A 13,068-nucleotide genomic window follows, 5' to 3' on the forward strand; every position below is an offset into this window, starting at 1 on the left:
TCCATTTGTTTTCCATGGGGTTCTGTCTAAGGCAGAGTTCAAGTACAACAATACTCTGTCAGACAGTCTCCTGCTCTATAAGATACCGGGCTCACCGGCAAAGCAGGTAGGGATATGCACTATGGACAGTATGGTTCCACAACATTTCACATATCCCGTGATATTTTAAACAGGTGGAAGTATCTCCCAATGCCAACGATTAATCTTTGAGTATATAAACTGCTTAAGAAAATGGACAAGAATTATACAGATGACAAATTCTCACGGATACCTGTTCAGTTTATGCTCTAAGTGAATAAAAAATTACAGGTTTGAAGTGCGAACCGGTTGTCAAAGCTCTGCAGCCTGTGTTAACACTCAGACTAAGCCAGAATGTCCGCTTTTGCCCTTCAGATTATCACAGTTAAATAAAAAAGACTGCTGGATGATAATACATTACTTTGCCTGCAGGGGTATTACAAACACAGGAACCCAAGACTTCGCCTGTTCTGCATACCATATAAATTACCTTTACTTCAAGGATCACAAATTCCTTATAATTAGCTGCACTTCAACCACCCATCTGTGACTGAGATTTTTACTCATTTTAGAGATTAAGAACTTGAAATACAAAGGGATTAAGCAATTTCCTTGAACATTACACAGGAAGTCTCCAGCAAAGCACAGCCAGAGACTATGGCTATGCTTGACCTTCTTCACTTGACCTTCTCTGTCAAGAGCAGCCTTCCTCCCGTTCACATTTATGGTATGCACAAATCCACTCCCTTTGACTAGCTGTTTTTGTTTTTTTCCCCAACATGCAGTCATCTTGAGTCCCTAACTGCATTACATTTGGTGAAGAATCTGAAAGTTTGCAGCAAGGAATGGAAAAGCATTTGAAATGCTTGACTGTATAGCCCAAATAGTCTTCTATTGGGTTTTGTTTCAAAACGTAAATATTTAATCTTGATAAGCTAAGCGATCACAATCCTAAGCCATTCAAAATTGTTACGCAACCTATTTTATTCCCTATCAAAAACATTCTGGAAAGTTTTAGGAGAGAAAATGTCTGTGTTACAGCACCAAACACAATTAAAGCCTACATCAAATGAAGACAGACGATATCACAATATAAATCTCCCCAAACATCACCTAATAACTTAACATGTTTTTTTAAGCATTCAGCTCTGGTGAACATTACAGGTTTAAGTACCCTAGATAATGAATTTTTCTACATAAAACAGGCACACTGTAAAAACTGTCAAAGCAACTATCACTTTAAAATGCATCTCAGTACAGTGACTGATATTTACTAATTATTTTAACAGTGACAATTACATGGATTGTTTTCATAACAGGAAATCAAACAAAACTATGAACTAACTTTATGATCTATCAATTGTTTCAGGATCAAAATACAAACCTATTAAAATAATCCATATAAAAGACAACATTTCAAAAACTAAAGTTTTAAAATCTCCATTGAATCACAATCAGGGAAGATTTGCAACTCAACAACTGCATTATCTTTAACCTACAATAACCAATAGAGGATGTTGCAAACAATTTGCAAGATTCATATACCAGAAAGGCTCAACTTCACATTAACTAGTAAAACCCATCTCCAGCAATAACTTTAATGTCTGTCTGAAGAGGAAAATTTAAAGCACTAATTTATTTCATTCAATGTTCTCAGAAATGACTACTGATTAAAGACAGCAAGCTAAGATACATGAAGGGGACTGATTTTCAAATTATGGGTGTTTCGCATTTACTGAAAACCATTTCACAGAGTCTTAAGTGAAGTTCTTAAAGACTAAGACAAAAATTAGTCTCTTTGCAATTTTGTCTGGACCTTTTAAAGATGCTGAAGCGTATACAAAGTCCTATCAGAGGAACTTAAATTTCTTACAGGAAGAAAAGGGGACAGAACTTAAAACACAGATTGCCACAAAAACTGAAGAAATGTCTTCCTTAATAATTTTATAAACCTTTGTCCATATGAACTACCAACAGACATTAAAGCCAACTTATGTCCTGTTTGTCTGTGGAGGGAATGAGAAATGCAGTATTCAAGTAGTTTTTTTCTGGGCCAAGCAATGTTTGAAAACCCACCCTTAGATCATTTCCTGTTTGAAAATGTTTTAAAATTGACAGAGTCAAGTATTGAAGTCCTGAGAGAGGTATTCTGGAGAACTGAAAAAGCTGAAATGTAGACTTAGTAGTTAGAAACTACATGCCTGATCAAACAGGGATGCCTGTCTGGACGATACATTCCAGAGTACACAGCTTTTGTATTTTGCAAAAGGAAAAGTTACTGAATGTAAAGCAGCAAACGGAGAAAGATAACACCCTGGCACACCGAGGATGGTTCCACTACTAGAACACCACCACTTACCTGATGTATGGTTCCATCAATTTCAACAGGAACGATGAAATCAGCATTGCTAATTGGCTAGAAAGAATGACAAGGAAATAAATCAACATTAAAAATAAGATCATTAGAGGGAAAATTTCAGAGATGTAAAAGAGAAGAGTACTTACTTCTCAGGAACAAGTTAATAAGCGTTATTGACTACAGAGATCTACTCTGTGTGCACCCTTTACACACATGTCAGAGGTCTTACACAGCTGTATTCACCAGATACTGCACTTCCCTCTTCTCTCATATTTTTAAGCTTCGTACAATGTCATACACTTTACTGCTTGAATAACCCCCACTACCACTGAGTGTGTTTACCAGGATAAATATCTATTTGGAGAACTCTTTCATTAAGTCTGTGGGGATGATGACAAAGAAATTCAGCTATGTACTTCACATATTCTACTCTGGGTCATCAATTAGTACTTAATTAAAAATAAAGACAGTGGGAAAAGTAATACCTAATGGTTATATTTGAATCAGGAGCTGCAACAAGCTGCGACAAGACTTAAGTCGTATAGTTAGATGATTGTCAAGATGTGATACCTCAAGAACATGCTATACCAATCAAATTAATAATGTAAAACTGCATTTTAATTCAAAAGGGAAGAGCAGGCACACTCTGTCCAAGTCCTTGAATCCATTTTTCTAGTCTGTTGTAGCCAACTTACTTTAAGACTTACTGTTAAAAACTGCTGGTCAAGTAAAATTACTTTGGAAAGCAGAAAAATGTCCCTGTAAACAGTTTAAGAGTACATAGTCTAATCTTGGCTAGATAGTAGTGGTAGTTGGGTGACACACAGCTAAGAAAGTTTACTAGTTCAAATGGATATCAAACTTGGCAGAATCCTTTGGTACGGCTCATGCATTACGTCTGTGATAAAAAAAAAATCATGTAAATATGCCTGGCTGAAGTTTGTAACTCACTCCATGATCCGCAGCTTGGAAATGGCTGAGATACAGAGCTGCCAAATATAATTTTAACAGGACTGATTAACAGACAACATGCTTCATGGATAACAGCCTAAAACAAAGTCTGGGAGGAGTCTGGCTGGTAACTGGTATGGCATTACTAAGACTGGAAAACATCTTCACTCAGCTCTATCAGACTTGCACAAACTTTCCCACCTGGTTTTCTGGATCTGCCAATAGACTGATCTTAAGTACCACCAAGGAGCACGTCCCTGAAGAATCTGCGAGACTAGAAACAGCCTTCAAACCCATTTGGGGGTGCGAGGGGGGTGCCAAGAAAGCAAAGCAGCAGCCAAGGTAAAGAGACTGAGAAGCAGATCACAAACTGGTGAGCCTAAACAGGTGCTCTGTGAAAAATGGTAGGAAAAAAGAATCCTGCAGTATTAACCTGATAGTATCACTTTGATCCCATTCCCTGGAAATATGAGATTCTAATTCCACTGTTAAATGATCTTCCTGCGAGGAAAGCAAAACAACTGTAAGAATTTATATGGAGGGCAACACCTTCTCTCAACAGCGAAGTAATAAGGAAGATGTTTTGATCCGACATCTGCAAGTGCTGCATCAGAGGGCAAATGAGAAGCTACACTGAATTCACTCGTCCTGATCAACCAGTATTGGCAACCAAACCTCCAGAGCAGCTGATGTTAGAAAGCTCCATTCTGTTGATGACCACTGCACTAGTATGATCTAAAGAATTCCTCAAATACCCACAGATAAAATCTAGATTTTTCTTTAGCCAACATCAAGCCATTTCCAAGATATACCCCCCTTTCTGCCTCTGAAAAAGACAGACGGGAGGCTCCCATCTGCTACCTGCAGGGAGCCCCTCGGACAGAGACAATACTCTGCAGCATCTCTAATAGCCAGAGAAGAGGCACACAAAAATGTTCTAGAAGCTTCACCTTAAAAGAAACCCAAATGAACTGTCAATAAGACTCAGCCACCGAAGTTTTCAAGTGGGTGCCAGCTCTGTGCATACTTTGAAAAGACTTGCATGCACTTGAAGAATTTATATATGCATGACGCCCTTAAGCAAGATAAATATTCTGTACCAGCAGAAAAAGAATAGGTCACTGCAAGTTGCAAAGGTTTTGAAGCCCACTGATAAAAATACAGCTATTACTAAACTTTCTTAACATGAGTAACAGCAACCAGACGTCAGAGAAAACCACATTCTGTTTAGACAACCTAGTTTTTGCTAACAAATAAAACTTACCCTTAGACTTTGTAACACTAATCAAACTACTCTTAACTACGTATTTGCTTCCTCCACTTACACTTTAGGTACTACGTAGCTTTCTTGTTGGCACAAGCGATAAGGAAGAGAGCACGGACCGGGGCTCTGTGCTTCATCATGATGGGAGGACAGGAGAAAAGTCTGCAACAGTTTGCTGGATAAAGGTTTCTGGGGTTGCACACGTGAAGCACGTAGATGCCTCGAGTGGGAGCCACAGAGACAGAGTGTGAAAGAAGACAATATATTTCCATTTAAAATCTTTGCTTCAGTTAGGACTGTTTCTATTTAATAAAAAGCTTCAAAGTTTTAAATGTTCTAAAAGTGTTTCACAGCCAGTTTTGAATACGACTACATTCCAGACTTGCATGTGGTTTAATTCATTTTATACAAAACCACGTTTACAGCTCCTTGATTTAATAATTTATGATTTTTGCTTCTATTATTGTTTTATGATGGGAATGATAACTATAATGTCTATCTATTCCTTTTTTACTCTTGCCAAAGCACCCCAAACTTTATTCCTTTAATATGCACTTAACATGAAAGACTAGTACCTCCTTAAAGCTTCGCAAATATGCAGGGGCATAAAAAGACAAGAATTACCCTCCTTCAGATGTTGCTGGTTTCATAAAAGAGCACTTTAAATACTCTGCCTCTCTGGTTGTGTTAAAAAAAATTATCTGCATTTGAAATATGAAGCCTATTTCATAACAGAATTATGAATCCTAAAATATCATGTGTTTTAAATAAAGACTTTTGTACTAAAAATCACAAATTTATGTATGCTTTTACAGCTTTTCAGTGGGGACCTGCCTGGGTAGAGCAGACATGTTTTAGTAAAAAAAAAAACCCCAAACAAAAAACAAAACAAAACAAACAACCAAAACCTAAAAAACTGCAAAACTAACTTGATTATTCAGGCAGAGCAGTGTGCATATAGGTGTTAAAACCCCTGCTCTTCTGGAAATGCATCGTTACGTTTGATGACCGCAATGACCTTACTTCAGCTGAAGTATCTCCCTTTACGAAACAAAATCCCAGCAGCACCACTGGACAGTGCCAGCCACTAAACAACTAAAGCCACTTCCTCCAACATTTGGTTTTCTCTACATACTCCCATCACAGGGCTCCACATTAAGGTAATGCCGTTGCAGTCGTAAGACTCTAATACTGCAGGAACGCCAACATTTGCCTAACACCATTTACTTCACACAAAAAAGGATCAGTTTTCTTTTCCTAACACAAAACATTATTCAGTGTTCAAGACTAAGTAGAATAATCTTTTGATTTTTTAAAAATATCTATTTAACATCATTTAAATACCCATTAAATATCATTTGAATATATGGGATGATTGAAGTGACCCCACTAAGAAAGCACTCTACAATAAAGGCAAACCTCAGTCCTACAAGAAAGGATTTACACTATGGCAACCCTTAAACATATATTTCTTTAAAATGGTTTTAAAAAAATTTAATAACCACCTAAATTGAATCTCATTTTGTTTCAAAAACCAGAAAAATCACAGTACAAAGTTACCCACAGCATTCAGAAAACGAACTTTTATTTTTACATTTCAGGTAACACTAAGCCTAATACTTCATTATTTTAATGTAAATTTAGACTTTTGAATTCAGCTTTCCCTTCCTATTTTTGACTCTCGTTTAATTAGGAAGGCATGGTCCCTCCCTTCCCAATCCAGCTGTGTTTCTAATCTCCCTGAAAAATTCTCAAGTGCAAGTTCAGTCTGGGTATAGAAGACAAGGATCTGGCACTGAGGTTGAGGTTCCTGTAAGCCACCACAAGTTGTTATATACCATCAGGCACAATAAAGACAGAGAAGAATCCTAGTTTCAGTTTGAGGCACAGGAGTATTTGTTGTAGTATCTCCATATAAGTTCTTCCTTAAGTCAACAAAGACAGGCTGTTGCCAAATTCTAACCACAACATGAATTATGGTTTGCATATTTAAATGCTGGCAACTAAATATTGCAGGATTAAAATTCTAAGTTTATGCTAGCAGTGAAAAATGGAGTGCAACCAAAACTAGAAGACTATAAAGTTGGTAGTAACCCAATAAGGAAACATACTACTGAGCCTTAAAAATTCTCCAATACCAAAGTATAAAACTAGCACATGCTTTATCATGTCTGACATTTGCTAAATCAGAAATACTACCAGTACTCTGAGCTAATTTAGGTTATTTGTATTTCTGAATTCTCCTATTCTAACTTTAGCCCTATCTAAACAATAGAAAAATACCACTACTTCCACCACATGCTGAAATCTGAAGGTTATAAAAGTTGCCTCTACAAGATGACTGACTCATCAGCCACAGCTAAATGCTATTTGCTTTCCTGTTGTGAAAGCTAAATACTTAAAAACACTTACTGCGATCAGAACAGCAGCCTAACATGGAAAGCAATCTTCTCCGGCAAGAGAGCACAGCAACCACTGGCGCCCAAAATCTACTGCTTTAAGGTACATCTACCTAGCATAAAGCTGTGCTGAATTTCCGTTCTCCTAGACTAACTATGGAATCACTTAAACATCAAAAACAAAACCATATTTTCAGAGCAACAAGTTTTGTACCTGTTAAAACACAGGTCCTTGTTGGAATAACTACCATTTAAAGCCATAAAGTCAATAACCATTCAAGGCCTTGTTGCAGTTGGTGTGACTTTCTCAGAATCAAAAAAAAAATAGCAACGTCTGCGTTACTCCCCTTACAGCTAAATTAGAATGAATAATCAGAGGAGTAACAATGAGAACTACCAGGCATCCTGGGAGAGCCTGTAAAACTAGTTAATGTGTTAAGAGGTTTAACAGTTCCTACAACATTCACTGACAACATTCACTTGCAATATTCAAGTTGCAAGAAATTGCTTTTGAATTTACTTACCTTAAATGAACTGTGCACTAAAGTTTCATCTAAATCAATGACCACACACTTCTTCCCATAGTCTGATGCTGTCAGTTCTGGCAGGAGGTATTTAGCTGGTGGCTAAAAACGAAAAGAAAAGAGGAAGACAACAAAAAAAAAAGTAAAACCTCTACTGAAGGGGCACTCTTCTGCCAACATTACTGTTCTAGTAGTTACTGAGAACTGAAATACATGACTCAAAGTTGAATGTTTTTCTGGGCTCATCACAAGTACATGTATGGAAATTAATGGCTCATGCAATACCCATACAAACTTTTTTTTTTTAAAATGAGAGACTTGTTTAGAATGATCTCCAAAGCATTGGAAATGAAAATCGTAAACCACCACCACTAGCTAAAAAAGAACAGTAAAAAATGGGACATTTGATACAGTATCTTTTCCAGTGACCCTCTTCCTAATGCCTCGGTTTTGGATGCTGCTGTTATCCTATTCACAGTCAACGCCATTTCCAGCCATATCACACTGATGGATGTTTACACAAATCGTTATTTCTGTTTGCCACAGAGGATGCTAAAATGGAGAAATCAATCCTGAAGGAAGACAGCATTACTGATTTTATCTTCCAGGACATGCCTCCACTCTGACTTTTACCACTTGTGAGGGTGCTGACCAAGAGCTTTTATGTGGATTATATTCTCAATCAAGGTATTAAAATTGCACTAAAGCAAGCTCTCTTAAACCAGGCTCTTCTACAGTACGCTGCCCTTACTAAAAAATTGTACCAATTATATGAATTGACAGTTTTTCTGAAAGCAATGCAGACAGTCACATAGTCTTCCAATTGCTCATTCCCCAATTTAACATCCCAATCTGCAATACCGTTATGTTATTTTACACTTTGGTACTGAATACTTCCTGAAATATCAGAAATGGGAGAGAACGCTTCCATTTGGAGCTGAAACACTGCTGCCACTCGTTTCAAGAGGGTTTTTTTGATGAAGGAAAAGGACTAGCTTTATAGAAAAGTATCAATAGGGAGAAACTCAAGACTGAGAGGAAATTAAAGTAATTAAGAATTAGATACAGAACTCTGGCTTCATTCTTTTGCTGTCTTTTTATCTGTTCAAACAATGTTGCTCTGGCAAGGATGCATCTATCATGTTTTTTGTTCTTTTCAATAACCTTTTGTAGAGGTGCTTGCAGAGAGCCGAGGCCACCCCTTTGCAGACAGCGGGTGACAAACAGATGAGTCAGACACGCTCCGAACACCCCACAGCAGCAAGTACAGATTAGTAGCCACTGATCGATTGCAGATGTCGTCTCAAGTTGATAGATACTGGCCTAGTAAGTTCGTGTTTAAACGCCTAGTAAGTTCATGGTTAAATGAAGTAACTTCAAATGAGATTCTGGACTTAAATAGAAGTGTCTTTCGCTAAAGTATAAGTTATTGGGGGATTTTAGGAGTGCTCACTGAAACTGATTTAGTTCCTTACAATTAACATCAACAACCGTTTCTTCAGCTACCAAAATGGACGCTGCCTTGCTTACAAGCCACTTGTCTCGATTTATTTTCTCAGCACACAACTAACAATGACTTTCAGGAAAAAAACCCTGCTGCTTAATGCCTGTAAAGTATGTGTCCATCACAGTAACCTAACCAGACCGAAATTTATAGGACACTCTTTCTCCGGTTATAGACAGTCCCGTGTATACATTACTTCCACAACTGCTTGAGCTCTACCTTTACTTGTTTGCAACTAGGACCAGATCTAAGGAATTTAGGTTTTCCCCTCCTATTTCAAAATCTAAAAGGTATTTAGGCACCCCACCTCAATTTTTCATAGTAAGAAGGATCCAGACTTGGAACCTAAATAGACTAAAAGCTGATTGAAAGAAAAATCAAACCCATTTAAAGACAATAATCTTTAGAACCCATGTTCTGATACTGATTTCTTGTCTTTGAAGAGAAAAAGGTAGGAACATCCCAAGAAACCTTCAGTGTACTTTTTTTTTTACAGAATAGTTCAGTTAATTTTTGTACTCTTAAGACTGTTAGTATTTAGTTCGAATTTTTGACTAAGTTAATTTGCACAAGCAGTTCAAAGCCAGCAATTTCTTCTGCTGTGTGAGTACTTTTTCACACTGCAAATATCTATATATATGGAAAATATATGGAAATAGATCTTCTTTCCATACAAAAATATGTATATGAAAAATATGACCACTGTCGTATCACAGATATATTTGTTTTCTATATGGAAACTACTATGCCTGTCATCAGGAAAAGGATGGACATACACCAAGGGCTACAAAATGCAAGAACCTTCCACTCTGAGAACCTGAATTCCTTGACTGCACAGTGAGAGACAGTCTGCTCCCGTCCTCCTCGTGCACCTGCAGTCTGCTTTCTCAAAAGCCATGGCTCGGAGATGAACAAGCTCACCTGCGGTATCTACACAGATATGCTGGCTACTGCTAGAGTTTCTCTCCCTTTTCCGTATTGCCTTAGGACATAACATGTAATTATTGACCTAACTTTATCTAACAAGACTACACTCCAAGTTTTTCCTGGGGAAAGTCTCCCACTAGGGCACACCAACCTTTCCACAAGCTTTGGCCTCTTGAATTCAATCTGATCCTGTTTTCAAAGACACCAGGTCAACACTTTGCACATTTGAAGATCAGAAGAAACAAATTTTCCTTTTCAAAACTTGTATCTCTGTTGCCCTCAACTTTCAAAACACATTTGCCACCTGATAATCTAACAGGGAGAAGGAAACTATTCTGAAGCCAAAGGCACTACAAGTTGCGAGACTGCTAAACATCTAGCGTAGGACTCTAGAGCAAGGATCACATTTTTGAGGCTTTAGGAACTTAAAGGATTTGTACACAGGATATCAGTCCATTTTTCGCCATTCAAGCTTTCTAATCTAAAGCAATTTTCACATGCCAAGAGTAGCAAAGCTTTTAGGCAGAAACAAGCATTACTCAATATTGTATTTTAATTTCCTCACTAATGGAGACATACCCAAGAAGAGTTGTAATTACCAGATTTCCATCACAGTTAATATCAAATAGTTATGGATCTTTGAAAAAAATTTTTTTTAAAACAAAATAGTTTTAAAGATATCCAAGATGATTAAGAGTATTTAATTGTGGCTAACAGCAACTCATATTTACTATGCAATACTGTCCGAAAGACTGCAGACTTCCACAGAACTCAGTAGAAAAATAACATGAAGTATCTCAGTACTATAAGTCCTAGCTGGTCTTCAATTAAAACAAGACATAAATTGTATGCAAGTTAAAGCTTTTAAACTAGTCACTGTTTGGGATTTATGCATTCCAGCCAGGTCTCATGGCTGATCAGCTTAACAGACCTTGTAGTGAAACGACTGCTGCGCTGCTTCAGTCCCGTGGAAATAGTATATTCCCTAAGGAGGAAAAAAAAAAAAGGGGGTGGTGGTGGTGGTGGCAGCAAGAAAACAGGACTTTTGGCTGAAGCATAAACAGCTGGTCAACGCAAACCTTTCAGAAATTTACTGCATAAAACCACCATAACTTTTCTTCCCTGTAAGCCCAGATTTCCCACAGAGACAAGTATCAGAATTAATAACCCCTTCCTTTGTATACTGGAAACGTTGTCTAGCGTAAGCACAGCACATTAATTTGCTGTTCATGTTCCCTTCAATTCACACTTCTGGTTGCACTCTACGTAGCTAACAGCTTCTCCCAGCAGTTATGCGCATAAATACTCTAATAGAAGATAAATTATTCCCACTTAAAACACAGCTGCCAAAAGACGCTAGCTCCAGTTATGAAACAGCCAGTTCACAAAATTTCTTCTAGAAAAAGTTGTAACAAGAAGTTGTCTAAACGTAGGTGAGGACAAGTGAAAAGCCAATATCCCAATGCTAAGATTTAACTTCTGCAGGGATTCTGAGGACTACTTTTGGTACCACGCCTTAATACTAGGATTTTAAATTGAACAAAAGCAATGGACACTCCCACTCATTTTAAGCAGGTGCATGAGTATGGCTTTGCATTTCCATCTACCTTTTCATTCAAGAGAATAAAACAAGTGCTGAAGTTGCTATGGGTCTACTTCGATTTCTCTACCATATTCCTTTCCAGACAAAGCTGAGAAAAATCCATGAAAGCACAGGCGTCCTGAGCTACACTTAATATATTTTTAAGTCAGGTCTATCATGAAGTGTCAGCTGGTACTGTTTTTTCTAATTTTGTGTGTGTTTATTTCAGCCCTAAAAATAAATCATTTTGCAATATTAGGAAAAAATAAATTACGCTGCTGTTTAATCTATGCCTCATCTGGAAACAGTTTCAGAATACAAGATACAAACAGGATAAAGTTCACCTTTAAAAAAACAAAGTCGCACTGTTTCTATTTTCTGAAGAACCTAACTTGAAGCTGGAATGCTTCTTGCTTAGCAGTTATCTCTATCAATAACCAAGTGAAAATTCATATTAATTCAAGTTTTTTAATTAAGTGCAATTAATACAGGAAAAAATCTGATTCAGCAGAAGATATACTTCACTGATATTGCACATATGTACCTAAAGCAACTAAAGTTTTCAAACAGGTGACCTCAGCAGACTGCCAGATTTTATACACGCATGATAAAGCTCCAGAAAACCTCATATTTTGACTGAGGGCTTCAAACTCGAAAGTTTAATGAGTAGGAAGCAGGCAGTGCTCTTTTCAGAGTCACTAAGGAATTCTCTAAACACTTGAAATGATTACATTTGCAATGAGCCCCATAAAAAGTAAACGTCCAATTTAATTGTGACCAAGCTCACTCTATCTGTTCAGAAGATTCTTCTCCTGGTATGTACAATACATACAGTTCAAACAGTCTGTTTCTCATGCATGACCCTATGTAGCAGAGCATCATGAATTTCTGCCTTAATGGGTCTTAATTACATGGTTAAGAGTTGTGTCAGAGTGAACCTCTGGGCTTCAGTGCTCAGGACAAACAGCCCTTGTAAGACTGGCAAAAAGGATGGCTTTAATTTTAGGCATTTTTCAAATATAATGTTGGCTTTGCATCTACATTCCTACCACTTTCTCCATACGCAGTTCACTTCTGTCTTTATTTAGACTATTACGTACTAATGCTCGCTGGCTTCTGTTGGACAGCGAGAAGCACTCCGATACTCGGATCGTAAATGTCACACAACTGCCTGCGGGCGATGGTTGCTTGACAACACTTGCATGTCCTGCTGGAAGAAGGCATCGGATGGCACTGGATCAGAGGAACGAGTGTGTTTAAAGTCACCTGCTCTACGTCATGACTGCAAAGTTAATTTTACTGCCTTATTAAAGTGCTGGGAATATAGGTCAGCAGAATTACAGTTGAGCTACCAAAAACCAACCAACCCAACCCCTTCTTGAATCATTCATTTTCCTACCACTACCCAAATCTAACAGAGCACTGCTTTAACATCACAAAGATGGTGTTCTAGCAAAGTATCTCATTTTGTGTTTGTGCCTGACAACGCTGTACTCATTTGTCATTTCAAAATTTTGTTCTGTTTGAATTCTTATTTCAT

The 13,068-nt window shown here is 37.6% G+C and overlaps 1 protein-coding gene across 16 annotated transcripts in view; it reads right to left on the reverse strand.

Moving 5' to 3' along the window:
- CTDSPL (CTD small phosphatase like) overlaps positions 1-13,068 on the reverse strand; it is an 87,901-nt gene that overhangs the window by 17,516 nt on the left and 57,317 nt on the right. For 9 of the 16 annotated variants that reach the window (XM_072854812.1, XM_072854813.1, XM_072854802.1 and 6 more), the window contains exons 4-6: positions 10,878-10,931; positions 7,516-7,617; positions 2,378-2,434 (exon numbers count right to left, since the gene is read on the reverse strand). In XM_072854812.1, coding sequence (XP_072710913.1) covers positions 2,378-2,434; positions 7,516-7,617; positions 10,878-10,931 — 213 coding nt within the window. Of the gene's footprint in view, positions 1-2,377; positions 2,435-7,515; positions 7,618-10,877; positions 10,932-12,628; positions 12,762-13,068 lie in introns of all 16 variants that reach the window. The other 7 variants (XM_072854805.1, XM_072854806.1, XM_072854808.1 and 4 more) reach the window with 2 other exon arrangements.

This window comes from Ciconia boyciana, chromosome 2 (assembly GCF_034638445.1).
Source record: "Ciconia boyciana chromosome 2, ASM3463844v1, whole genome shotgun sequence".
Taxonomy (NCBI): Eukaryota; Metazoa; Chordata; class Aves; order Ciconiiformes; family Ciconiidae; genus Ciconia; species Ciconia boyciana.